General features: G+C 34.6%; 2 protein-coding genes, 1 long non-coding RNA gene and 1 pseudogene across 3 annotated transcripts; 3 read left to right on the top strand and 1 right to left on the bottom strand.

The window, feature by feature from the left end:
* The first annotated feature begins 320 nt into the window (after positions 1-320).
* LOC145034421 (putative oxidoreductase At4g09670) lies at positions 321-2,199 on the top strand. Its single transcript, XM_078982866.1, has 2 exons — positions 321-915; positions 1,437-2,199. Exons 1-2 carry the CDS (start codon positions 454-456, stop codon positions 2,052-2,054), a joined length of 1,080 nt encoding a protein of 359 aa, XP_078838992.1. The 5' UTR covers positions 321-453; the 3' UTR covers positions 2,055-2,199.
* A 10,620-nt stretch (positions 2,200-12,819) lies between these two features.
* On the bottom strand, positions 12,820-14,786 carry LOC145047827 (uncharacterized). The gene is made up of 3 exons (XR_013682473.1): positions 13,959-14,786; positions 13,517-13,599; positions 12,820-12,910 (listed from the first exon to the last, which is right to left on the bottom strand). It is a non-coding gene; the product is annotated as an uncharacterized LOC145047827 (long non-coding RNA).
* A 2,459-nt stretch (positions 14,787-17,245) lies between these two features.
* LOC145001922 (putative oxidoreductase At4g09670) lies at positions 17,246-18,990 on the top strand (annotated as a pseudogene).
* A 5,813-nt stretch (positions 18,991-24,803) lies between these two features.
* On the top strand, positions 24,804-26,168 carry LOC145034337 (putative oxidoreductase At4g09670). The gene is made up of 2 exons (XM_078982755.1): positions 24,804-25,336; positions 25,466-26,168. Exons 1-2 carry the CDS (start codon positions 24,875-24,877, stop codon positions 26,087-26,089), a joined length of 1,086 nt encoding a protein of 361 aa, XP_078838881.1. The 5' UTR covers positions 24,804-24,874; the 3' UTR covers positions 26,090-26,168.
* The last annotated feature ends 397 nt before the right edge of the window (positions 26,169-26,565 follow it).

Raw genomic sequence — 26,565 nt, 5'->3', positions numbered from 1 at the left:
AAAAATTAACTTTTAATGACTTGATCCTTATTTTAGCTAAATCTTTAACATATATTTGAAATATTACTTTAAAGTGTATGTTATCTACTTATCTAAATATAAACTGAATAAAATTGCATATTTTTTTACGTGTAAAGTGCTAATTATATAATGGTTACGTTTCTTATTTTTTCTTGTGTCAAGAACACGTAAAAAAAGTTATTACAGCTCCTTTTCTCCCTCAACTTTGCACTCCTCTTTACTCTTTTCTTTTCCAAATTGGAAGACTTCAAAGTTGGAGGGGCTCTAATGCAATTAATTGGAGGGGCGCTAACGCAATTAACTAACTCTTTCTCCTTGGAACACATTGATAAGCAACACCTCTCATATGATATAGTCATATGTGTCAATCGGTTCCTCAATTGTCTTCATCCCTCACATCCCACTTCACACTCTAACTACGCTCACACAAAAATGGCGGATACCCAAATCCGATTTGGAATATTAGGTTGCGCTGAAATCGCCCGAAAGGTCTCCAGAGCAATTTCTCTCGCACCGAACGCCGCCCTTTACGCCATCGGCAGCCGATCTCTCGAAAAAGCCACCAAATTCGCTGCCTCCAATGGCTTCCCTGAATCCGCGAAAATCTACGGAAGCTACGACGCCGTGTTGGACGACCCTAACGTCGACGCCGTCTACGTTCCTTTACCTACTAGCCTTCATATCAAGTGGGCGGTGCTTGCCGCCGAGAAGAAGAAACACATTCTGCTGGAAAAGCCGGTAGCGTTAAACGTCGGCGAGTTCGATAAAATTCTTGAGGCTTGCGAATCCAATGGTGTGCAATTGATGGATTCTACTATGTGGATGCACAATCCAAGGACAGCCAAGATGAGGGAATTTCTCTCCGACCCTGACAAATTCGGCGAATTACGATCGGTAACATTCGTTCGCTTCCAATTCGTACTGTTATTAGCTATTTTCACTGGTTGTTACTTGTTAATTCAGTGTGGAAGTAACATTTACAAATTGATCACAGCTACTTTTTGAAAATCAATTTTATTAAGTACGAAAATCGGAGGGTTGACCTTCGACCTTCTTCACAACAAATTTTTCTTATTTGATGCTAGGATCTTTTCTACCTTTTAATTCAAAATTTTGGTATTGATGTTTTTGGTTTATGACAAATAAAGCAAATTTTCCTTTCAAAATGGTGGGTTTGCTTGCCAACACGTTTTTGTCATTCTAGATTGGTCATTGGATGAATTATAAAGGGATAAAGGTGTCAATCTTTGAGCCACATATTGAAAATTGTGAAGATTGTGTTACCCCATACAGATGAATAATGGAGGTCACTTTTTTCCTAATACATGTCAAATTCAGTATACATTACACAATACACTGTCGTATACACATTAGTTATAGTCATATGAAATACAAAGTTGTCAACGTGGTTTCAGATGCATGTGGTGTTTACCTTTGCTGCGGATCCGGATTTTCTAGAGAACGACATCCGTGTAAAACCGGACCTAGATGCTCTCGGTGCACTCGGAGATGCTGGATGGTACTGCATTCGGGCAATCCTTTGGGCAAACAATTTCCACCTGCCCAAAACCGTAACCGCTTTTCCGGGCAGCATATTCAACAAAGCCGGGGTGATTATATCATGTGGGGCCGCTTTACAGTGGGAAGACGGGAAAACCGCAACTTTCCATTGCTCGTTTCTTGCAAACCTCACAATGAGTGTAACGGCTTCCGGGACTAAAGGTAGTTTGCATTTGGATGATTTCGTTATTCCTTTCCAAGAGAAAGAAGGTTCGTATTCGACCTCGACTGAGGCGGGGTTCACTGAGTTGGTGACCGGGTGGGTCCCGTTACCGAGTCAGCATACAGTCATGACTGATCATCCACAGGAGGCTTGTATGGTTACTGAGTTTTCGAGGCTGGTTAAAAGTGTGAAGAGTGGTGGTTCGGTGGCTGAGAAAAAGTGGCCCACTCTGAGTCGACTGACTCAGTTAGTGTTGGATGCTGTCAAGATTTCAGTTGAGAAAGGTGGTGAGTGTGTGAGTGTGAGTTAACTCGTTTTTAATAAGTTTGTATCAAAAAATATTAATAAGGGACCTTAATAATGTTGGACTTGGTGTTGGTGCAAAGTCGATGAATCAACTTATTGTATAACTTATTATATTGCATCATGTATAAGTTAATGGTGGCCTTTCCAAATTGTTTTTTTTTTTTTTTTTTTTTTTTTTTTTTTGATTTTTTTTATATGTGTTTATATGTATATATTTATCCTATATGTGTATTCAGGGTGGACCCAATAAATTTTAATGGCGGGGGCCAAATGTTTTTAGGCTAGCCTTGGATTCTCGACTATAGAATTTGGACTTGGTGTTAGTGCAAAGTCGATGAATCAACTTTATTGTATAACTTTATATTACATCAGGTACAAGTTAATGTAATGGATTGGTGGCCTTTCCAAATTCCAAATTATTTTTTATTGTATGTGTGTATATATTTATCGTATGTGTGTATGTAGGGTTGGACCCAAGAAATTTTGGGTGGGGGCCAAATGTTTTTATGTTGGTCTTCGATTCTCGACTATAGAATTTGGACCAAATTATGTTAGGCTTTCTTTAATTTTCTGTAATCCTAGTGGGAGTGGTCCACTAGTGGTAACATTTATGTCACATTTTTTTTTTTTTTTTTTTTAATTGTCGTGCAAGCGTCGCATCATATTTATGTCACATCTTTTTTATTGTCATGTAAGCATCGCATCATGCATATCTTTAACATTTTGCCATGCTTTTATTTTAACGTAGACAATAGAACAATATTTTTTTTATTTAAACATAGAAAATAGAACATAGGGATCAAAAAGTACACAAATACGAAATATATAAAAATAACACACACATATACCAAAAACATAGACAATAGAACAATATTTTTTTTATTTAACGTCAATTTTTTTTTCATGTTCAGGATAATGAGTTACATCTTTCATAAAGAGTTTCATGTCACGTGTTTTTTCCTTTTATTTGCCACGTTCAAGTATTGTTGGAAAGTAGTTTTTAAAGTTGTCCATCCCGATTAGAGATGCACACCAAAACCGGATCGTTGATTTGAAACCGATCCGATCCAAAAACCGATTTTGGTTAAAACCAGATTTGACCAAACTAGATTGGATTGGATCCGATCCACCGAATTAAAATGGAATCCTAATCCTACGGAAAAAATTGGATTTGATATTGGATCATAAACCAGACTTGCTAAAAACCATATCCAAATCCGTTACAAAATCTGCTAAAACCTACTAAAAGTTGGTGTAAACCGGTTTGAAATCGAATTAGAATCGCATTCAGACTCTGGTTGGAACTGGATCGGATTTTGACCGGATCCGGATTGGATTTTGATCGAATTGGATTTAGCATGCCGTAATCAAAACCGGATTGGATTTGGATTCAGATCTGATCCTGCATTCGTGCACCTCTAATCTCGATTGTCATTTTATCTATGTTACTTGAACTACTTGTGATCCCTTTACTGTTCCGTTTTGCTTGGTCTCTTCCCATGAGACGACTAGGTCTTAGAACCTCAATAAACTCATCTGTGTTGAGATCTATCGCGACATGCATATCCGGCGATTGGCTATGAGTTGTTTCTTATGTTTTGGTTCTTTTAAAACCACATGTGTATGATTACGAAGTTTTGACATCCTGTTCTTTGGTCTCCTTCGCAATATTCCAAAACTCAATAACTTTGAAGTATTCCCCCTTGTCACTACGGTAAATTGCTAGAGCTTTCTTCAATATTGTTTCATCATTTGGACAACTTTTCCACTCACGGTTCACCTTAAAAAGCATGGTGTTAAACTCCATGACAATTTGTTGGTGTTCCTCCATTTTGAGTAAATTTGATTTTTTTTGATAGTGTAACATCCAAGAAAAATCACAAGAAATTAAACTTTTAAAATCAACCCAAAATCATTAAGTGTTTACAAATCATAGTTTTCAAACCTATTTCCAGCATCAGAGTCTCCCAAAATCATAAATCGTAAACAATAGAATGTGTATGATCACGCATTCGCCTTCTTGCGGTCATCCGAAATACATGAAACCACAACTTAAAAATTGTAAGCCAAATATTATTGAGTTTTCCCCCAAAGTACCAACACATAAACAAACAGCAAACAAAACAACATGTCGGGTTCAATCATCCTAAGGATGGAATACCAAGGCAAAATGCCAATATACAATGGGTCCACAACTTATCGAGGTTAGATTACCCCCAGCCCATAACCTATCGAGGTTGGAATGTGTGACATCCCCAAATTCACAGTCATTTTAAAAGTTTTATTTATTATTTTAAAATCAGAGTATTCATTTTAAAGAATAATATTGCGAAATTTGTTCCCAAAAAACATGATAAATATCAAAGCATTTCCGAAGAAATGTATTTTTGTTTATATTAAAACTTTGGGATGTCATCGTCAATACAGAAACATAAGCATAAACAGACCTTACATTTATTTACACTAGTGATTTACATATCCTTTAATCTCTTAGTGTAATGTAGCTTCGTATCGATACTTGTGATATAAATAAACTTAGTGGGTCATGTTGGGAAACCTGGTGAGTAGATAGGGATTTCAATCCCACAATGTTATATCATATATATTTTAGAACTCACAAAATATACAATTTCATATTATATAAGCAATTCTTATCCCACCCTGTCAATCCTTACAACGACATTATCCATACTCTCGGATCTAAAATTAACCTCTTAACTTAATCCATACTCCCGGATCAAGTATGTCTAATCCATACTCTCAGATCAGTAATTGTGCCCATTCCATACTCTTGGACTAGGGACAATTGACTATGTTTCAATCCATGCTCCCAGATTAATGACAAATAACTATGTCCTCTCCATTCTTTCGAACTAAGGACGAATGACTAATTCTAATCCATGCTCTCGGATCAATGACAAGTTTTAAAGTTCTACCCTCGTGTATATCTCACTCGTACTCATAAGGATATACTACCAAATATTCCTATTAGTTAATTTAGGTTTACTCTGTGTCCTAAATCATCATATATTAACAGATATGCTCTTAACACGTATTTCAGACAATATCAAATGTTTCACACACAAACATATATTTAATACTTTAATCAATACTTATATTAAAATCATGTTCATGAAAGGGACTATGTAATCGCTTGTTAAAGTGATGGCTCCAAACTCGGATACCACTTCGCTTCTAACAATATTATTTCTATCGATGAAACCTAGTATCATTACCACTAGATTTTTATCTAATGTCTATCGCGGTTAATTACGAACGATTTCGTTTTATAAGTGTTAAACAATACTTTTCAACCACTATGTACAGACAGATTCCAGATGTGAAATAACGGAGGACATGACCATTTTGGCATTATAACACTTTTGAAATCCAACAACTCTATGCGGCCCTTCAAACCAGATTCCTCGTATAGTGAGTAGTTAAAAGATATTATAATAACACTTTATATATTATATTTTATAATATATATTGTTTATAAGTTTATAATAACGATAATAAACTTAAACCTAAACTATACTTAAAGTAAGGTAAACATAACTCACTTACCGGTAAGTTTGGCTAGGAACCGGACTCTGCAGGGGGAGAACTTCTAAGCTGAAAAGCTCTTTTTCTCGGAGCCTTCTGGCACTCCGGGACTTTCCTCTAGCACTTAGAAGTTACTAGGGATTTAAGAGGGTTTTAGAGAGAGGTTAGAGAGAGAAAGAAGGGTTAAGGTCTGAGGAAAATGAGTGAGCCTCACATGGTATATTTATAGGCTGAAAATGGCTCAAATTGGTGAGGTTTAAGCCTCTAACTCATCGAGTTGGGTGCCAGGTGTCACCATCTGGTGACAAGACGTGGGGAGGAAGCAATGACTTAGATCGCGCCGCGTCACCCACATCGCATCAGCCCATCCCGACTTCTAAATTCCGTAGCGTTTCCACATGAGATCCGTTTTTGACGTTATTTATATTCACACGTAGGTAGTGACAAGATCTACAACTCTACTTGTGACTCCATTGGCTAATTCTCGACCGATTTTAAATTTAATAGTATGAGAAGAGTGCATTGTTTAACGACCGTGTAAAATTCATAACTTCTACACACGGACTCCGTTTTTTACTGTATTTTTATCATTGAGCTCCTATTAATGAGATCTTCAATTCTATTTAGGTTGTGTTGGCTAAAAATCGATCAATCTAAAATTTGAATTCCGGGTTGTGCACTATTATGCTAAATCTTAGAAAAATCATAACTTCCTCATACGAAGTCAGATTTGGACGTTCTTTTTATGCACGTTCTCGATTTATGTGACATCCCCAAAATCACGGCCAGAAAAGACCGGTTTTTGTTTATACTTTATTTCAAAATCAGAGTAACCTTTTAATAAAAGAGTTGCGGAATTTTTCCCAAAACAATAACATGATAAAGAGTTATCAAAAGCATTTCCTTAGAAATGTATTTCATTAAAAGACTCGGGATGTCATGTTCGATATAGTATATAAGTATAAACAATACAATATAAGCCTTACTACATTATTTCATATCTACAGGCCTATATCCATAATCCTTCATCCCAACACATCACAACTATGCTTGAGCGCCACTACCTATAATACATAAAACTGAGTGGGTCAGGCTTGGGAGCCTGGTGAGCACATAGGGTTTTCAACCCACAATAAATAAGTTTATTAATTTCATCGACCAACAATAACCCGATTTCTCGTTCCCGTTATCCTCACATTACGTCCCTAAACACCTATCATAAGGGACCTATACTAAGGATCATCATCGGGATGGACATTACTGCTAAGGGACTTCCTCAGTAATAAATGTCCTAAAGGCAACCATGAGGGGGATGAAGTACACCGGTAAACACATCGTTCACAACACCTACAGGTTGCGAGTCTGCCAGCGTTCCACTGGACTGTCTAGAAGAGTCCATGGTCGTCATCTATACTCCGCTAGATGACTGGATCAACAACAACAACATCAAGGCCTCTCATCATTTTATCACACATCACCTATTACATCTACCCATGTTTTACCCTAACATTTTGGTAGATATAAAATACATATACAATTTAAATCATATAAAACTTGTATAAAATCGTTCATCCAACATAGATAGCAAGTATAAAAATAATATACACACATAGCACGTAGTTTATATAAAATACTTCATATCTATGTGTAAGATGAAAGTGACTATGCACTCACTTGAAAATGTGGTGATTCCGAACTCAGATAGCACTTCGCTTCTTAAAAAATAATTTCCTTCGACGAAACCTAGTATTATTACCACTAGAGTTTAGTCTATTATTCTCCGAGACTAATTAATAGTCTAGCTATTATTACTATTATATAAACGTTAAACAAATCCTTATATAACCCATAATAATAGCCCAAATATCTATTATAAGTTCCTAATAACGTTACTATAATTAAATAAAAGCTATATTAAAAATAGCGTAGGTGTAGCTCACTTACAGCATGTTTTATAGAAAACCAGGCTTTGCTTGGAGCCGCGTTCCCGAGCCAAAAAGCTCTTCTTCTCGGAGCCATCGAGCACTCCGGGGCTTCTGCGTCGTGCTAGGGAGGTTCCCTAGGCTTTTTGGGGGATTTCGGGGCTAGAGAGAGGTTTTAAAGAGAGAATAAAGAGAAGAAAGAATGAGAAAGGTGTGAAGAAAATGAGGGTGGGAGAGGTGGTATTTATAGGGTGAAATGTGGCTGAACTTGGTGCCACATGTCACCATCTGGTGGCAAGCCTTGGGGAGAAAGCAATGACCAAGATTGTGTCACGTCACCCATTTTCGCACAGTACACTTCCGACTTCTAAAATCCGTAACTTTCACATACGAGCTCCGTTTCTGACGTTCTTTATATCCACGCGTAGGTAAAAATAAGATATAAAACTTTCATTTTGACTCCATTGGCTAATTCTAGACCGATCTTAAATTTAACAGTACAAGGAGATTATATTGTTAAATATCCGCGTAAAATTCATAACTTCTACATACGGACTCTGATTTCATCTGTCTTTTTACCGTTGAGTTCCTATTAATGAGATATTCAATTCTCATTTAGGTCGTGTAGGCCAAAAACCGCTCGATCAAAACTCGAGTTTCGGGCTGTACACTGCTAAGCCGAAACTTCGAAAAATCATAACTTCCTCATACGAACGTTCTTTTTATGGACGCTCTCAATTTAACGTATTCTATGACTTTCGTTTAGATCATTAAGGCTAAAACTAGCTCTATCGTAAATTCACTATTTACGCTTCCCGGTATCGTGCCGGTTCCATCGCGAAACTTCGACGGGTCATAACTTCTTCGTTAAAACTCGGATTTCGGCGTTCTTTATATCTCCGAAATCCTTGTTTCGACCACTACAACTTTATGTAAAGATATCGGGTTTATCTCACATTTTTATTTTGACGCTTATTTTTATCCTTTATTCATTATAATAAATGAGTAATAAGCACATAAATACACATAATTCACATAATACTCAAATATTTCATTTTTATTATTTCAGAAAGAGTTACAATAGTTGACCTAGACTATTACATTGTCTAAAAATGCTTAGCTCCGAAACCCGGGCGTTACAGTTTAACGTATACTACAACTTTCGTTTAGAACGCTAAGCCTAATAAGTATTTTATCGCAACCTCACTTTTTACGATTTCTGGTGTCGTGCCGGTTTTACCGTAAAACTTCGACAAGTCATAACTTCTTCGTTATAACTCGCATTCCAGCGTTCTTTATATGTACGAAAACCTTCTGAACTATATTGTAACTTAGTTAAGATTATGTATTCTAAATAATCTTCTATCAAAAAGTCATTTTTGATGCTTATTGTCTTTAAATTGACTAGCCCGAATCTGCGAGCGTTACAGAATGCCAATACATACTGGGTCCACAACCTATCAAGGTTAGATTACCCCCATTCCATAACTATAAAGGTTGGAATGCCCTGGCCCACAACCTATTGAGGTTGGAATGCCCCGATCTATTGACTGACACACAAAGTGGTACAGTCTCAACCCACCACAAAATGTCGACAACAAATAAACATATAACCAGTCAACAGATAATCAGACAGATCTATAGACCACTAAGCATAACATCACCCTATGTACCAGGATATAGATCTAATGGATCACACAACACAATAACATACTATCACATAACATGATATCTAATCCAGTGGGCTGGCCTTGGTGTCTTTGACCCGTAAGTACAGTGAGAAATGACTCACTGTTGGAGCATGAAAATGCTCTACAAGTTATGAATGATACCTAGTTTATTTTAGTTCCCTTTTATTGTATTGTAAGATATCTCTTTCTATAAATAAAGAGGGATGGTAATTGTTTTTAGTAGAGTACACCAAAATGCAGTTCTCTAGTGAGAGGGAGTGCGGTGAGATTTCTCCCACCAAGTGTTCTTCATTTTCATAATGTAACTCTCCGTTTCTAGTAAAATCATCGGATTACTCATATGTTTTATGTTCTTCATATTTTTATTATCGTTAAATATCAAGATGTTCTTATTCTACACAAACTAATCGTTAAAATGGGTTTCTACAACTGGTATCAGATTTGTACATTGAAGATCTAAGCGATTATTTCAATGGAATGACTCCCGATCAATCATTTTATCTTGATGATTTTTTGATTTTTCTACCAAGAATTTCTGGGTACGCAACCGAATATTCTTATGATGAGTTTTTGATTTTTTGAGTGTTGATTCAAGATTCTTTTTTATTTTTATTTTTTTTAAGTTTTCAAGAATAAAAAATGTTGCTGCTGTCTTGTTCAAGTTTCTGCAGAAAATCCAATTTTATGAAGAAATTATCTTGCTGTTGAAGGAAAAGAAGGAGAAGGAAGATGCTATTTGTGGTCTAAAACTCTTGAAGAATTTTTGTTCCACGCATTTTAATTATGTTATGGAAATAAATATAATATCTTGGGTTTTATTGAAGAGAGTGGAGAAGATTTCTTTTTGAAGAGTTTATCAACATATTTTTTCTTGAGTTCATCATAAAAAGGTATGAAGCTCCTTTTGCTCTTCATTAAAAGCTTATTGATCTTTTTAACAATCTATGGACGTGTGGATATGTGTTTAAAGAAAGTATTTATCCTTATTACTCTTTTTAGAAAGAGTACTCCATCATTAATTTTTCATTCACATCCATGTGACTTATTCCCCACCTTTTGTCCTCCGCACACTCAACTTCTTACCTTCGACCTATGCTTTGTCCCCTCACTTTTACCTTTCACTCTCTTACTTTCTGCCACCTTTTACCCTTCCTAACACTCCATTTCGTCCTCATATGCATTAGGAAAGATTCCCTTTTGATAAACACGAAGAAATAGCCTCCTTGGTATTGAAATTTCCTGAAAAAAAGGCTCTTTTCGTCGTCAACCCTCTCATCCTCGGAGCTCAATACCGAGGATCAAAAACATACAAAGACTTGCCTCACCTGAGGATATAAACTCCATACCAAAGAGTTGAAAGCTACATTCAAAGTCTGCTGAGAGGTCCTCGGTTGAGTAGCCTCTCCGATCCTTCTCATCCGAAGACACCAAAGACCTCTTACCGGAGACCTTCTCATACCGGAGACCCTCGCATACCGAAGACTCAAGAGCATACTAGAGACCCTTCTATTCTTTGCATAACTCGCAGACTACCCTCTTCGCTTCCACTCTTCACATCCTTGCTACCCAAGCCTACCTGCAGACCCTCGCATAACCGAAGACCTTTAGTCCTCGGTAGTACTTCAACCCAACTTACTTTCTACTGCATATTTACCATTCTCAACCTGGAGACTCCCGTCTTCGGTATCCCTCCTTAGCCTTCCCTCCTTAGTACCCCCTCCTTGTTATCATTCTCCTCCTCACCCTTTAGCCTTCAACCTCCTCCCTCCTCCCTCCTCTTTGTGTTCCCTCCCCTCCTCTCATTTCAGCCTTCCTCGAAAATCAACCCCTCTCAGCCATATTTTTTTTAATTAATACCATTTATTTTTTAAAACTAATTTTTTTAGCTAGTTTTTTTCAGCCAATTTTTTTATTTAACCATTTTTTTACTGAAACCTAACAATTACCTTAGTTTTTTAATTTTTTTTTATTAAAACCAATTAATTTCTTAATTTTATTTTAAAACCAATTATTTTTTATATTAATTTTTTCTACAAACCAACCTATGATCGGAAACACTTTTGTGAAGAATAATTTTTACAAGACTCGATTTATTCTCTTCAGGAAAGAGATTAGTATTGGATATTTACTCATGCTTCGATCGTCACATTGGACTACTTCTTGCTGATTATATTGGACAATTTTTATTATTTCCATGAGGATTGCTCTTTAATCAAGGTCCGTCAACCAGCACTCCTTGGATCAGTGTCTTTGGACCGGTTATCCTCCATACCACAGTTGGATATCATATTTTTCTTTGCGATGTTTGCACCACAACGATGTCTGATCAACAAAGTTGCTTCACAATCTTCGCTTCATGAAGACTTTTTATGACTTGTTGCTCTTGATCATTGGTTGATGAACCATGTATCTTGAGCATGTGGTCTTTATTTATTGAAGACCACTTATGGAGTTTCGGCACTGCAGTTTGGGTAGATCATCATTTTTCAGCAAAGCAGAGATTTTTTGTGTAGAGTTCTTACTGTTACTTTGGTATTTGTTCGAACAATTTTCAATGACAGAATCAACCGGCTACTTATGACCCAAGAGTATTTATTTTACTCTCATTCTCGTGTTTTATCGAAACCCTTCATATATCTAGGGACAGCATGTGAAGCTCTTGGTATCCGACACTCTCCATCCTGATTGATTTATTTATTTTTGATATCCGGTCATTGATTATCAAAAATAGGGATAAAATATTATGTTATCATCCAGATATGATTTTATGATTGTTTGAGCTTTAATTTTTAAGACTTTTGAAGATGATGATTTATTTAGTGATACGACGTGGCACTGATTTTTGGTCTTCATGATCAAGTTTTTAGATTCATTAAATGTTTACTGGATCCAAATTATTTATTACTCAGAGTCTACTTCATGATGTTTCATATTTTTAGTAGATTATTCTTTGGAAGAATTTGGGTGTATTATGATTCGAGATTAGAGATGTTTTTCAGACTTCTTGAAGCCAAAGTGTTTTTCTTATTGGATCTTCAACTTGATCATTGTGCTTGCGATAAGTTTGAAGATTTGGATCTTATTTTTCTACCTCAAGAGTGATGACCTTGAAGCCGAAGACTATTATCGATTAGAGATTCATGGCTAGCATCAGAGATCACAGACACTTCAGAGTTCCAGAGACATTTCAACATTTGTTTCTCATTATGTTTCATTTTTATTACCGCACTTGCTAGTTAGTTACTATGCATTTTAGCCTTTTATCACTGCATTTGTATCCATCATCATTTGTGAGCATTTAGGGAGAAATTGTTGGAGCATGAAAATGATTTACAAATTATGAGTGATAGTCAGATTATTTTATTTCCCTTTTATTGTAATGTAAGGTATCTCTTTCCATAAATAGAGAGGGATGGTCATTGTTTTTAGTAGAGTGCAACCAAATGTAGTTCTCTAGTAAGAGAGAGTGTGGTGGGATGTCTCCTACCAAGTGTTCTTCATTTTCATATTGTAACTCTCTTTTTCTAGTAAAATTATCGGATTGCACATCTCTTTTATGTCTTCATATTTTTATTATTGTTAAATCTCAAGATGTTCTTATTCCACAAAAACCGATCGTTAAAATGGGCTTCTACACTCACCTCACAAACTGAACAGTAGTTGATGAGGTCCCGACTACGAATCCCAGCTCAAACTGTCGCCTATCCAATCAAATGACCAATCATAATCAAAATCTTGAAAATACCTAAAATACCCTTAGGGTCAAACTTGGTCAAAGTCAAAGTCAAACTGGTCAAATCAACCGAGTCAACCCAGCCGAGCCAACCCCACCGAGTCACCTCAGAGTGAGTACGTAGGGCGTACTCCCTATGTACGTTGGGTATACTCGTATGTTGACCACCATCAGGGTCGTTAAACTCATAATCGACGTACTTCGAGTACGCGGGGCGTACTCCCAGAACCCCCCAAAAAATCATTAAGAGCTTAATGGCTTACGCTCATATTTCAGATCCTTGACTAAAATACACCCTATATTCATAAAGTTTCCAACTTTATGACTTTGCATGCCTATTGCGTGCTTAAATCAACTTCTTAATCCATTAAGACATTTTACAAGATGCATAGAGCAAAACCAACCATTTGAAACCTATTTTTATAACCCAAGACCCTTCCAAGGGTCTAAAAGGATAGCGTAATGGGTCAAGAACATGCTTTGTTCATGAGCACCACATTTGGGACAAAAAGAACCTAAAACTTGACCCAAAACAAGATCTACAAGAAACTACACCAAGTTCAGAACTTGATACCTCAAAATCATGCCAAAAGGTGGTGTGATCCTGGATCTAGAGAGCTTCACTCCTTCAAGGTGGTCTCCTCTTCCTTCATTCTTCTTCAAAGCACCAAAAACACACACACACACACACACACTTAAGCTTAGAAATACTTTACAAGAAGGATTATGGCTTCAAAAACGTATCAAGAGGGTAGAGGCTGATGAGGTGAGGGGAAGTGAGGATATAATGGGGTTTAAATATGAGCCAAACCCTAAAAATTAGGGTTTGCATGTCTGGCACGTACGCCCTAGGTACTAAGGCGTGCTTTAGTACGCTAAGCGTACACACGTACGCATAGCGTGCTCCCCAACCTTCCCAATTTATGAAAATACCACTAGGGCTTCCAATGCACACTTCCTTTTACTTGGGACCAAAATGCAATATAATTCAATTATAAGGTTAAGATTAGAAGTACCTTATCATTGGGATGTTACAAATAGTCTTCAAGATCCATTTTAGTAAGAAAACGCCTTGTAACTTTCTGGTAAAAAGTTAGCCCATCTTGGTTGTTCTCGACTTTTGGGCATTGCAAAACATCAACTCATGCACGTGTCAAGGGTCAAATTCTTAAATGGTTCCTTTCCATTTTTGTTGGGTTCCAGTTGAGATTGAGGTTGATAATTTTCGGGATTGGAATTTGTTTTGGGTATGATTTTGTGGTTCGGATTGGAATTGAGGTTGGGATTGGGGTTGGGATTAGAACTTAAATTGGGTTTCTTGAACGGTTTCAAATGGGTTGAAATCATTTTGGAATTCAAATAAGGATTGAGATTGGGATTTGGTGAGAATTGGGATTGGAATTAGGTTTGGGATTGAGATTAAGATTGGAACTGGAATTGGGATTACCTAAAATAAGGATTGTGGTATGAATTGATATCGACCTAATGGAAAATAGGTACGGGTGAAAAAAATAGGGCAATCCATTTGACTTTGGTAGAAGAAGGGTGATGAAGGGTTCGAAGCGGTTGTATTTTGAGTATTTTTCTTGTTTCTTCTTGGAGTTTTTGGGTTGAATGAGGAATTGAAGGAATATATTTTCACCAAATAAGAAGAAGGTTTGAATGAAATTATGATGGTTGTTGTGTGTTAGAAAATATGATAGTTATTGGTATTTATATTGATTGAAAGATAGGTAACCTTCTGAGCTCGGCACGGCTAACCCCATGACGTAGTGTACATCGAGTTCAACTCATCCTTCCCCGAGCATCTGCCAAGCCACACCCTGCATCCTAAAATTAACATCAAAAAATTGACAACGACACCGTATTTAGAGGTGTAAGAGAAATGGAAATTGGGCATGCCACGTAGAAGTGGGTGAAAAAGATAAGGCTGTTTTTGTCTTGTAGAAAGAGAAAGAGGCAAAAATGATTAGTATATTTATATTTCCACATCACTCGTATGCTTTTATGGATATCAACATGCATGTTTTTGGTTTTTGTTATTTGTTTTTACTATAGTATTATTGATGTTTGTTTATTATTTCAATAAAATATTAACTTGACACGGTAAAACCTAAAAAGGACGGGTATAATAAAATATTATTGATACTTGTTTATTATTTCAATTTATGTTTTAAACCTTTTTTTGTTCAAATTCTTATTTTTAATTTATCAAAACATTAAATCCTTATGTTTATTAATTGAATCAACTTTGTTAAGATCATCATCTTATATAAAGTTGTTTTAGGCTGATGACATAATTATAAACTGAAAACATGAAAAATAAATCTTTATCGATAATTTTATCATTCAAAAGTTATAAAAAAATTTAAAACATTAGTCATAACATACATTGACATATTCATCACAATTCACAACCACATTAGATTTGATACACATATGTATTAAAAGCTTACCAGTAATGAGTTAGTGCATGCTTTGATAGCACATGTAATTTTGCAATGGGAGCTGATTTGTACACAACAAAAATTTTCCATACACAACAATTTGTGCTTTAAATTGTTGTATTGTACAACTCTATTAAGCATAAAATGTTGTGTACGGATAAAAACTGTTGTGTACGAATCACTTCCCTTTTGCAATACATATTTAGGTCATAAAAACATACCATCAAAAGTCATAAACATGGTAAACGTATATTTTATGGTGTCCTCTTCTATTCTATTCCTCTATTTCCTCTGACAACTACATATATTTAAGAAGTGTATTCGTTTTTCTTGATTTTTTGGTCAAAAATGGCTATTTATGGCTAGATAATGTTAGTTCTTGGTAGTTATCTAACTTACACCATATACCTAATATTAAATAATATAATGGTGGGTGTCATATCATCATCACTAACTACCATTAAACCTATGAGATACCCACCACTATCACAACATTTCACTTATTTTTTAAAATTAAATTTAATTAAAAATTACATACAAAATCCAAATAGAATATATATATATATATATATATATATATATATATATATATATATACATTTTTATTTAATTAAAAAAACATTACATAATTTAAAAAAAACAAATAAAATAAAATAGAAAAAAAAATTAAAATACAATCACAAAAACAACTTAAACTAGTTTCTAAACCTTATTTTTTTTTAATTATTCCACCATGTGGTCTCCATAAACTTTTGCCAGAGGTGTTTAAACGATATGTGCTTTATTTTTTCATATTGATGAATGACAACAACCGGATCATCTTCGTGTGTGTTGTTTATAACATGGTTATAAAGTTCGTTGAACCCGCGACATGTTGCCCTCATAAAACGAAACTTACAACATATTGCATCAAGATTACGATTGCGACAACCCATTAAATTTTGAAAAACATTTCCAACTTCTGTCCAAAAATCCCTGGAAGTTCAACTATCTAGTTTTTTCGTAACCGTCACTCACATCAGTGCTAACTTCTCTTCTTGCTCTTTCGACCAACTCTGTATTTTGGGAGCTATGATTTTTGAAAGTGAATAAAGGTAGAGAGAAAATGTGTGAAAGAGAATGGTTTGAGTGTATAGATTGTTAAATTGATATGTTTATATATAGGTAATGTTTTTAGATTAATTTTTTTTACTGTTGAACATTCAAGAAATGAAAACCCGATTTGATTGGGTGTTTGTGTTCGTTGTTGGCAAATGAGGGAGCACGACCACGCCCAACCATGAATGGTCAGGATGGCGTGCACAAATTTTTTTTCATGGCCACATAAACAGCCTCTGTGCTAAGCATACCGGACGACCTTATCTTGCTTGCCTTCTTAAATATAACTATTCAAGAGTTTTGTGTATTAATTAATTATATCTAATAGGCAATCATTAGTTACAACAACACGCAAGAGTGAAAAGTTATGTAGTCTAGTCGGTTCTCCGTTCTTGGATTGTCAATTTTTCGGTTTGGTTTTTTGACCAGTTCAATTAAGCGGTTTCGGGTGTTGGATCAGTTTGGATCGGAAACTATACCATACGTAATGAACGTGTATTGGTCCAACCAATGATTGTATCATATGTTTCATTGACTTGTACCATATATAATGAATGTTGTACATGTCCAACCAACTGGTCTAAGAACCAGAAAAACCGACACCGGTATGCCATGATCGGTCCGATCCGGAACCGAATCCCGCATGTCCGATCCAAATGCTATCGCTAGAGGATATAAATATACTATACTTATATAACTCTTAACCTCGCCGATATCACATTCTCATCTTTGCAGGTTATCCACTCACCTCCCACCAAATGGCAGAAACCCGGATCTGAATAGGAATTATGGGTTCTGCTAACATACCCGCAAGGTATCAAGGGTGATGCTCCTCTCTCCTAACACCACCATCTCCGCCATCGACAACCGCTCTTTAGAAAAGAGAATTACTTTCGCATTGGAAAACCACTTACCGGAATCCACCAAGAAGTACGACAGCTACAAAGCCGTATTAGACGATCTTGATGTTGATGCTGTTTACGTTCCATTACCGACCAATCTCCATTTGCGGTGGTCTGTTCTCGCCACCGAGAAGAAGAAGCACGTTTTGCTGGAGAAGCCGGTGGAACTTGACGTTCAAGGAACTGGATAGGATACTGGAGGCTTGTGAATCGAGTGGTATACAGTTCATGGATGCTACCTTGTGGATGCATCATCCACATACAGCTAAGATGAAGGAGGTCCTTTATGATCCGTACAGATTTGGACAGCTCAAATCGGTATATACATGCTTTTGTCCTATAAGTTATGATACACTAAAAGGATCGAGCCTTATGGAGACGAAACTTATCCAGACGACATATGCCGTCGGCAAAAGCCAAGGTATACCGACAACATGTCGTCGGTAAAACATTTTCCAACTTTGACCATATCTCTTTGACCATAACCGTTATCTCGACGACAAGTCGTCAGTATAGACTCGACGGGAAGGGGTAAAATACTGGCGGTATGTCCAATACCTATGTAGACGACATGTCGTCTTTATAAGTTATTAAAAAAATATTTTTGATTTATTTATATTCCTCGTCGCAGAAAATAAAAACTCCGTCGTTTTGTCCACCTATGCCGACGACATGTCGTCAGTATAGGATGTTAAAAAAACAATTTCGATTTATTTTTAATCCATGTCACAGAAAAGTAAAACGATGTCATTTCGTACTCCCATACCGACGACTTGTTGTTGGGAAAAAATGGGACCGATCCACGTGAAATATCTGTCCAGACGATATGTCTTCAGGAAAGCCATTTCTTTTATTATTATTTTTTAATGACGTAATGCAGGACGACATCATTTTTCCTTTACCTATACCGACAACTTGTTGGTATAGGTTTCCCTGTAACAAAACTTGTATCAACTTTCATTTTGCAGTCGCACATGCACCTCGTTTTTCCTCTCAACCTTCAGCGACGCAAGGCGATTTCCGGCCACTCCGCTTCATCGGCGACCTAAAGGTAAGTTTTTTGGTCCTTGATTTCTTCTTAATTTGTCGTAGCTTGAGTTTTTTTATGATTTTGTGGGATTTATTTTCTGTTGTTGGAGCCCTAAATCACAACCTTCATCACCATCGGCCGACAACAAGCTTCACCACCGCCAGAGAAAACGATTTCCGGTTATTGTGCTATCTTCACCACTGATTTTGAGGTATTTTTTTTGTTTTTATTCCTACTTAACATAGTGTGTAAGTGAGTGAATGGAGTTTATGATTTTTTCTTTCAATACACCATGATATATAATTTTTCTCATATTTTATTTGGTTATTTGCTTATATATATATATATATATATATATATATATATATATATATATATATATATATATATATATATATATATATATATATATGCATTTTGAGGTATGAAAATGTGTTTTGGCATGAAAATGAAAATGGAGTTAGGCATGATTTGTTTATGCTCATTGTGGTGTATTGGCAAGAAAATGAAATTAAGAATGATGTTTGTTGTTGTATTTAGATGTATACATTTGTATGAAATTGAAATTTGATGTCTAAAATGTAAGGTGCTATAAGGTATGATTGTATGAAATTGGATAAAAATTAAAATTGTATGTTTGATTTCGATTTTGTATGATGTTTGATTTTGTATTTAGATGTATACATTTGTATTGTATGTCTAAATCAAATGAAAATTGGAATTGAATGTATTGTATACATGTATTGATTATGTGATATTTATGTTTAATAGTTTGAGTGTATAAAAGATAAAGTGATAAAGTTCTTAATTGATAAGTTATAGTTTTTGTATTTAGATGTTATTGTTTGTATTGTAAAGTATAGTTTTTGTATTTAGATGTTATTGTTTGTATTTAGATGTATACATTTGTATTGTATGTCTAAATCAAATGAAAATTGGAATTGAATGTATTGTATACATGTATTGATTATGTGATATTTATGTTTAATAGTTTGAGTGTATAAAAGATAAAGTGATAAAGTTCTTAATTGATAAGTTATAGTTTTTGTATTTAGATGTTATTGTTTGTATTGTAAAGTGCTTAATATGGTTTCAAAGCGCTTAATTTTGTTAGTGACTTAATGTTGGTCATTACGACTTTAGCTTAATTAGGTTATTAATAGCAACGTACTTTTAGTAATTTTAAATTAATTATAAAGAAAAATTGAATTAATTAAAAAAAATCAATAAAAATAAAATATTAAATTAGTTGTAAAATCAAATCAAATTAGTTTTAAAATCAAATTAAATTAGTTTTAAAATCCAATTAATATTAATATTAAAATAAATTAAAATTAGTTATAAAATCAAATTAAATGGTATATTTTTTGAAACCAAAATATTATGTAATATAATATTAAAAGTACGATGCTATAATAGAAAATAAACAAAAGTATGATGTTATAATTGTTGGATTAGTATCTAAGCCCGTAATTATATTTGGTATGTATTTGACCCGGTTGTGTATGGTCCATTTGTGCTGCCGTCACCAAAGCAACTAGATAAGATAATTTATGGAGAGAGAGAGAGAGAGAGAGAGAGAGAGAGAGAGAGGTTATTATGGTTTATTAATATATTATATGAATAATATATTAAAAAAGATAGTTGAATTAATTTTATTCAAAAATTAATTAAGAATTAATTTTTGTGGATAAAAGAGATTAATTAAATAAAGGAGACTGACACTGTCGATTATAAGATAATTGATTTTGGGCTGTGAATCATTATGGATATAAGGGGGACGAAATATAGAATGGAATCCCACTCTGATTTCGTCTAAGGGGCCTTATTCCAGAAGGTTCTTAAAGCTACTTAGGGCCTAAGTTATCTAATTAAGGTTTTGACTGAAACCCTAGCAACTCAGCTATTTAAGGGACCCCAGGGCTATAGATTTCGGCTAACCAAGAAACCCTAGAGTTCCTAAGAGTCGAAATTGTGCCTCTCTCCTTCTCTCTTTTAAATCATCTTCTTGCCTTGGTGTTTGTAAGCCATTAGAGGTATTACACTTGTGATACTACGCTCTTGAAGATTGAAGATTCTTGCAACTATTGAAAAGTATCATCTAAACTTGTTTTATTATTGATCTCATTTTCATTGTATGCAAGATTTGGGTTCACAAGCTTTGGATAAATTTGCATGTACAATAGAGAAACCTAGATCCAAAGCTCTAGGGTTTTGCATGTGCACATAGGATGTTTTTTTGCTCAAAACCCATCAGTGGTATCAGAGTCTTGCTTGGTTTCCATTGTATTTGATGCATGGTGTATTTATTCATTGCTTAAAAGCGAATTTTATATTATCTGCTTGACAAACTCGTCGGTCCCTATGAGGTACTCGACGAGTAGGATGAACTCAACGAGTCCTGGAAGGGACTCGGCCAGTCGGGATCTCAGACATACAAATTTTTGGGATTTTGGCTTATTTTGACTTGGGATAATTACAAAAATTGTTTTTGATTAATAAAATCAGAATTTTATTGATTCTATGTGATTATCTTAGTCAAAATAAAAGATTTGTCATTTAATTAGATAATTATTGTCTTATATGATAAATCTTAATTATTTGAATTATTTGATCAATTATCTTGTATGTAATTAGATTAGGTCAAAATTAGATAACCAATTAATTGTTTATTTTTGGGCCAGAAATTGTTTATTTGAATATTCGATTTATTTTTGGGCCAGAAATTGTAGTACAATGAATATAGGACCGATCTAACTCAATAAATGTACCATACACGTTTGGGCCAGAAATTATATCACAATGAATGTCGGATGACCAAAAATTGTATCACAATGAATGTAGAACTGGTCAAACACAATAAATGTACCATACACGTTTGTATCAGAAATTGCATCATAATGAATGTAGGATCGGTCCAACACAATAAATTTAATTGTATCACAATGAATGTAAGACCGGTCCAACTAAGTAAATGTACAATACGCAATTGAGCCAGAAATTATTTCACAATGAATGTAGGACCGGTCAAAGACAATAAATGTAATTGTATCACAATGAATGTAGGACCGGTCCAACACAATAAATGTATCATACGCGTTTGGGCCAAAAATTGTATCACAATGAATGTAGGACTGGTCCAACACAATAAATGTACCATATGTGTTTCGGTAGAAATTCTATCACAATGAATGTAGGACCGATCCAACATAATAAATGTAATTATATCACAATGAATGTTGGAATGGTCCAACACAATAAATATACCATATGCGTTTGTGCCAAAATTTGCATCACAATGAATATAGGACCGGTCCAACACAATAAATGTATCATACGTGTTTGGGCCAGAAATTCTATCACAATGAATGTAGGACCGGTCCACAACAATAAATGTAATTGTATCAAAATGAATGTAAGACCAGTCTAATACATTAAATGTACCATACACTTCATCGACTTGTACCTTAGTCAGTGAATTTTGTACGGCCCAAACGCTCCAAGAACCGGGAAAATCGGGCACTAGTATATAGGGTTGTGCAAAAAAACCGCAAAACCGAATATCCGAGCTGAACCGGCCAATCCGAAACCGAAAAAACCAAAACCAAAAAAAAATCGGATATCAACGGGTCAGTTTTTGGTTATCATATTTAGGTATCCGCGGATACCCGAACCGAACCGTTTGATAATATATATATATATATATATATATATATATATATATATATATATATATATATATATATATATAATCATTTTATTTATTTTAAAAAAGTGATTATTACATATTATTGAATTAAATATAATTGAAAAATACCATCTAATTTAACTAGAAGTGTATTTTAGTGAGTTAATATAGATTTAATAATGGAAATTTGTATATTTTAAGGAAAATTGTATATTTTAAGGGAAATAGATTCCATTCCAGTAGAATGTTGTAAGTTTCATATACCCTGTTTTGCTTTTATATCTCTCGTTTAGTTCCCAACCAAGAAAACGAAGAACATTCGTGTTCTTGATTTCATGTATACCTGCAAATGAGAAATACAACCACTCATTATTATTGCTTAATCTTCTTTTCATAGCAATTTCAAGTAATAAGCACCACATCGAATTCTATCAATCAAACCAAACAATTTCCTATAAGCATTAACCCCAAAAATCCAATCCATTTATCCATTTCTATCAAGAACAATCAAACCCAAAACCCATTAACACTCCACTGAATTTTTGTCAATACAAAGGAAAGAAAAACAAAATCAAAGGAATATCGAAGGCCACATTTGGTCTACTTACTGATTAACTTTATAAATTAATATACACTTAAAAACCTAATGCAATGTTTGTTTGGTACATGTTTTAAATTGATACATTCCAAGTAATGAACGTCATGCTGTAATTGAACCCATAAAATAGATGAACGACGATTCTTGCAAAATTTAAGTTTCATAATGACTAAATTTTGTTAAATTCCATCGCAAATAAAAGAAATATATAATTTCAATGATGAAAATACATTAATACTAAAATGGATCACAGTGGACATATGATTAAAATATATCAATCGATATCTCTTCACAAGATGACGAAGCCGGCAAAAACACGATCTAAGGGATGAATAATAATTTTATATTTGTTAAATCTTTGTAGAGAAAGATATATTTGCATCTAAAAAACTAAACAAAATTGGCCACAATTATCAGCACCAATATTATACATAGTAAGAACAAGAAAACCAATAAACAAAATCCAAATTAATATGATGTAATCAAACGAAGCGGATTCAGATAGCAATCAAAAATCGAGTTTAATATGAAGTTAACAAACAAACTAGATTCAATTTCGCACATCAAGAACATGAACGAATCCAGTGGCGAATCTAAAATAAAATAACACGTGGTTCCTACTTAAGTGAATGCGAAAAAACCAAGTAGTCAATTCTATGTATGACAGATTGGGTCGAGTCGAACCAACAAAAAAACAACCGGTTTGTAAAAGCTCGAGTTCAACCGGACGAATAGAATAGTTAAAAACGGGTAAAATCAGTGTACTTAACACTAAAACCTGATTTTTGCAACAAAAAAATAACTATTTTGCACGACCGAGTCTCTTTTCTTTTTTAAAAGTTCATTTGTAAAACAATTTTGTACTAACAACAATATGAGAAGAGTTGTTTGCTTTTTTTTAATTTCCTAATAACCATTCATAATTTATTTTTATAACATTAAAGAGCTTCAACTCTTTTTTTTATCTTCAATGATAGGTTTTGAAAGTATTAACCATTTGCTTTGAAATGAAAGTATCAATTTTTCATTATTTTTTATTTATTTGTTTTCTTATTTTGTCAAATATTATTAGGCATGTCCTAATTATTTTTAAGATAATTTATATTCTTTTTTCTATTCAAATGTTATATAAATTAAAAAAAATTTTGGTGGATCCTAGGACCCACCTTGCTTGTAAGTGGCTTGGCCTCTGAACCAATCGGGGTTAGAGATAACAACCAGAGAGTTTCTTTGATTCTAAAATTGTAGATATGCCCTATTTTGATTCTAAATTAGTTGCGGCGGATTGACGATAAGAAACAGGGGAAGTTGAATATTCTTCAAGTCGGTTGGGGTGGAGACGATGAGCATGGTCAGTGACTTTGGATTGATAAATAGGGTTTGATAAAAAATAAGGTAACTAACCATAATTATAGGACATAAATATTTTGATTTAAGTAATATAATTATTAATTTAATATTAAGATTACTAAAATACCTTTATTAAGTTTTTGAAATGATTGACCCACATTTATGCATACAATAACATAATAATTAGCTTAAACAAATGAATATATATATATATATATATATATATATATATATATATATATATAAAGTAAAAAAAAGTATTATTTCATTAGTATTGTTTTGATTAATCTACAAGTCAAATAACCTAAATAAAAATCCATATCGACAACTCCAATTTTGTAATTTTAAATTCATTTGTTTTTCTTGTTATTTTTATTATTGTATTTATTATACAAATTATAATATATTTGAACTTCATTATTTTTTTTAAACTTCATTATGTTTTTTCTAAACTCTTTAGCTTACTAATTTTAAGAAAAAATAATTAAAATGGAGTTTATAGTTTCAACTGAATTTAATTTTTTATATTTTACTGGGTATCCGTGAACCGAACCGTGGTTACTCGCTTTCATACAGTTCGGTTCAGTTCGGTTTTTTTAATAATACGGTTCGGTTTCGATTAGTACGCATGAGATACCCACTCCATAGTCACGATTCATAATTTTATTACTCTCTGAAACTTTGCGAACAAATTCCCGTTCCGGTCCCGCATATGGGATCCAAATACTCACCATTAAAGTATAGTATACTTATATAAGTCATAACCTCTTAGGTATCACATTCTCATCTCTTCCGGTTATCCACTCACCTTCCATCAAAATGGCAGAAACCCCGATCCGAATAGGAATTCTAGGCTGTGCTAACATAGCCCGCAAGGTATCAAGGGCGATGCTCCTCTCCCCTAACACCACCATCTCCGCCATCGGCAGCCGCTCTTTAGAAAAGGCAATTGCTTTCGCATCGGAAAACCACTTCCCTGAATCCACCAAGAAGTACGGCAGCTACGAAGCCGTACTGGACGATCCTGATGTTGACGCCGTTTACGTTCCCTTACCGACCAGCCTCCATTTGCGGTGGGCTGTTCTCGCCGCCGAGAAGAAGAAACACGTTTTGCTGGAGAAGCCGGTGGCACTTGACGTCGGGGAACTGGATAGGATACTGGAGGCTTGTGAATCGAGTGGTGTACAGTTCATGGATGCTACCATGTGGATGCATCATCCACGGACGGCTAAGATGAAGGAGATCCTTTCCGATCCGCACAGATTTGGACAGCTCAAATCGGTATATACATGCTTTTGTCCTATGAGTTATGATATGACACGACACTTGATAACATAAATGGAAAAAAAACAAAAAAAAAAAAAAAACTTTTCTTTTAATTTGATTTTGATCGGATATTGATCGTGATAGGTCCATAGCACGTTTTCGTACGTAGGAGAAGGTGATTTCCTACAGAACGATATTCGTGTAAACCCAACTCTCGATTCACTTGGAGTTCTTGGCGATGCTGGTTGGTATAGCATACGAGCCATTTTGTGGGCTTATGATTATGAGCTTCCAAAAACTGTTACTGCGATTGGAGACCCTGAGTACAACGAATCAGGAGTAATCTTGTCATGTGGTGCTTCATTAAACTGGAAAGATAGTGGGAAAGTAGCGACTTTTTACTGTTCGTTTTATACGAATTTAACCATGGACATAACTGTCCTTGGGACTAAAGGAAGCTTACGAGTTCATGACTTTGTTATCCCGTTCAATGAAAACGTGGGTCCTTTCTACGCAGTGGCAAATTCAAGCTGGAAAGAGTTGTCACTTGGATGTGAGCCTGAACCAAGTGAGTTTAAGATCACAACTGTTCTTCCTCAAGAAGCATTAATGGTGCAGGAATTTGGTCGACTAGTTCAGGGGATTAACGGTGGTGACGCTAAACCGGAGAAGAAATGGCCAACGATTAGTAGAAAGACCCAAGCAGTGATTGATGCAGTTGTGGCTTCGATTAAGAATGGTTTCAAGCCCGTTGAAGTTGTCTACTAGGTCATTTGTACATGGCTTTTGTTCTGCTGTCTTCACAGTTGACATATATAATAAATAAAGACCATATTTTGAAATAAAATTGTTGGGTATTATAGAAAAGAATCGTGATTTTTAAAATAATTTTATCTTTGTTCATAGATTTTAAATGTCCTTATATTTATCGATATAGGCATGCTACTAATTTGCAACATTATATAAATTTGCGTCTTAAATCTACACCTGGTAGTGAAGCTAGCCATACGACTTTTTTGGACAATAACACCCACTAGATTTACTTGAGCCTCAAAATTACTTAGGAGTGTCCTCTTACTTGGTTGGAGATTAATTACTATTTTTACCGTTTAAATTACTTGTCTTTCATAAACTAAATCCTAACATTATGTATTGATGTTCCTAGTTTCATTTGAATCAAAAGGAATAAAAATTACTTTTTCTTTACTCAACAAGATTAAATTTAACTGGAGATGTACTTAATC

Source organism: Lactuca saligna, chromosome 1, assembly GCF_052625555.1.
Source record: "Lactuca saligna cultivar CGN05327 chromosome 1, ASM5262555v1, whole genome shotgun sequence".
Taxonomy (NCBI): Eukaryota; Viridiplantae; Streptophyta; class Magnoliopsida; order Asterales; family Asteraceae; genus Lactuca; species Lactuca saligna.
The sequence above is the reverse complement of the archived record's forward strand: the minus strand, read 5'-3'. Positions and strand labels throughout refer to the sequence as shown.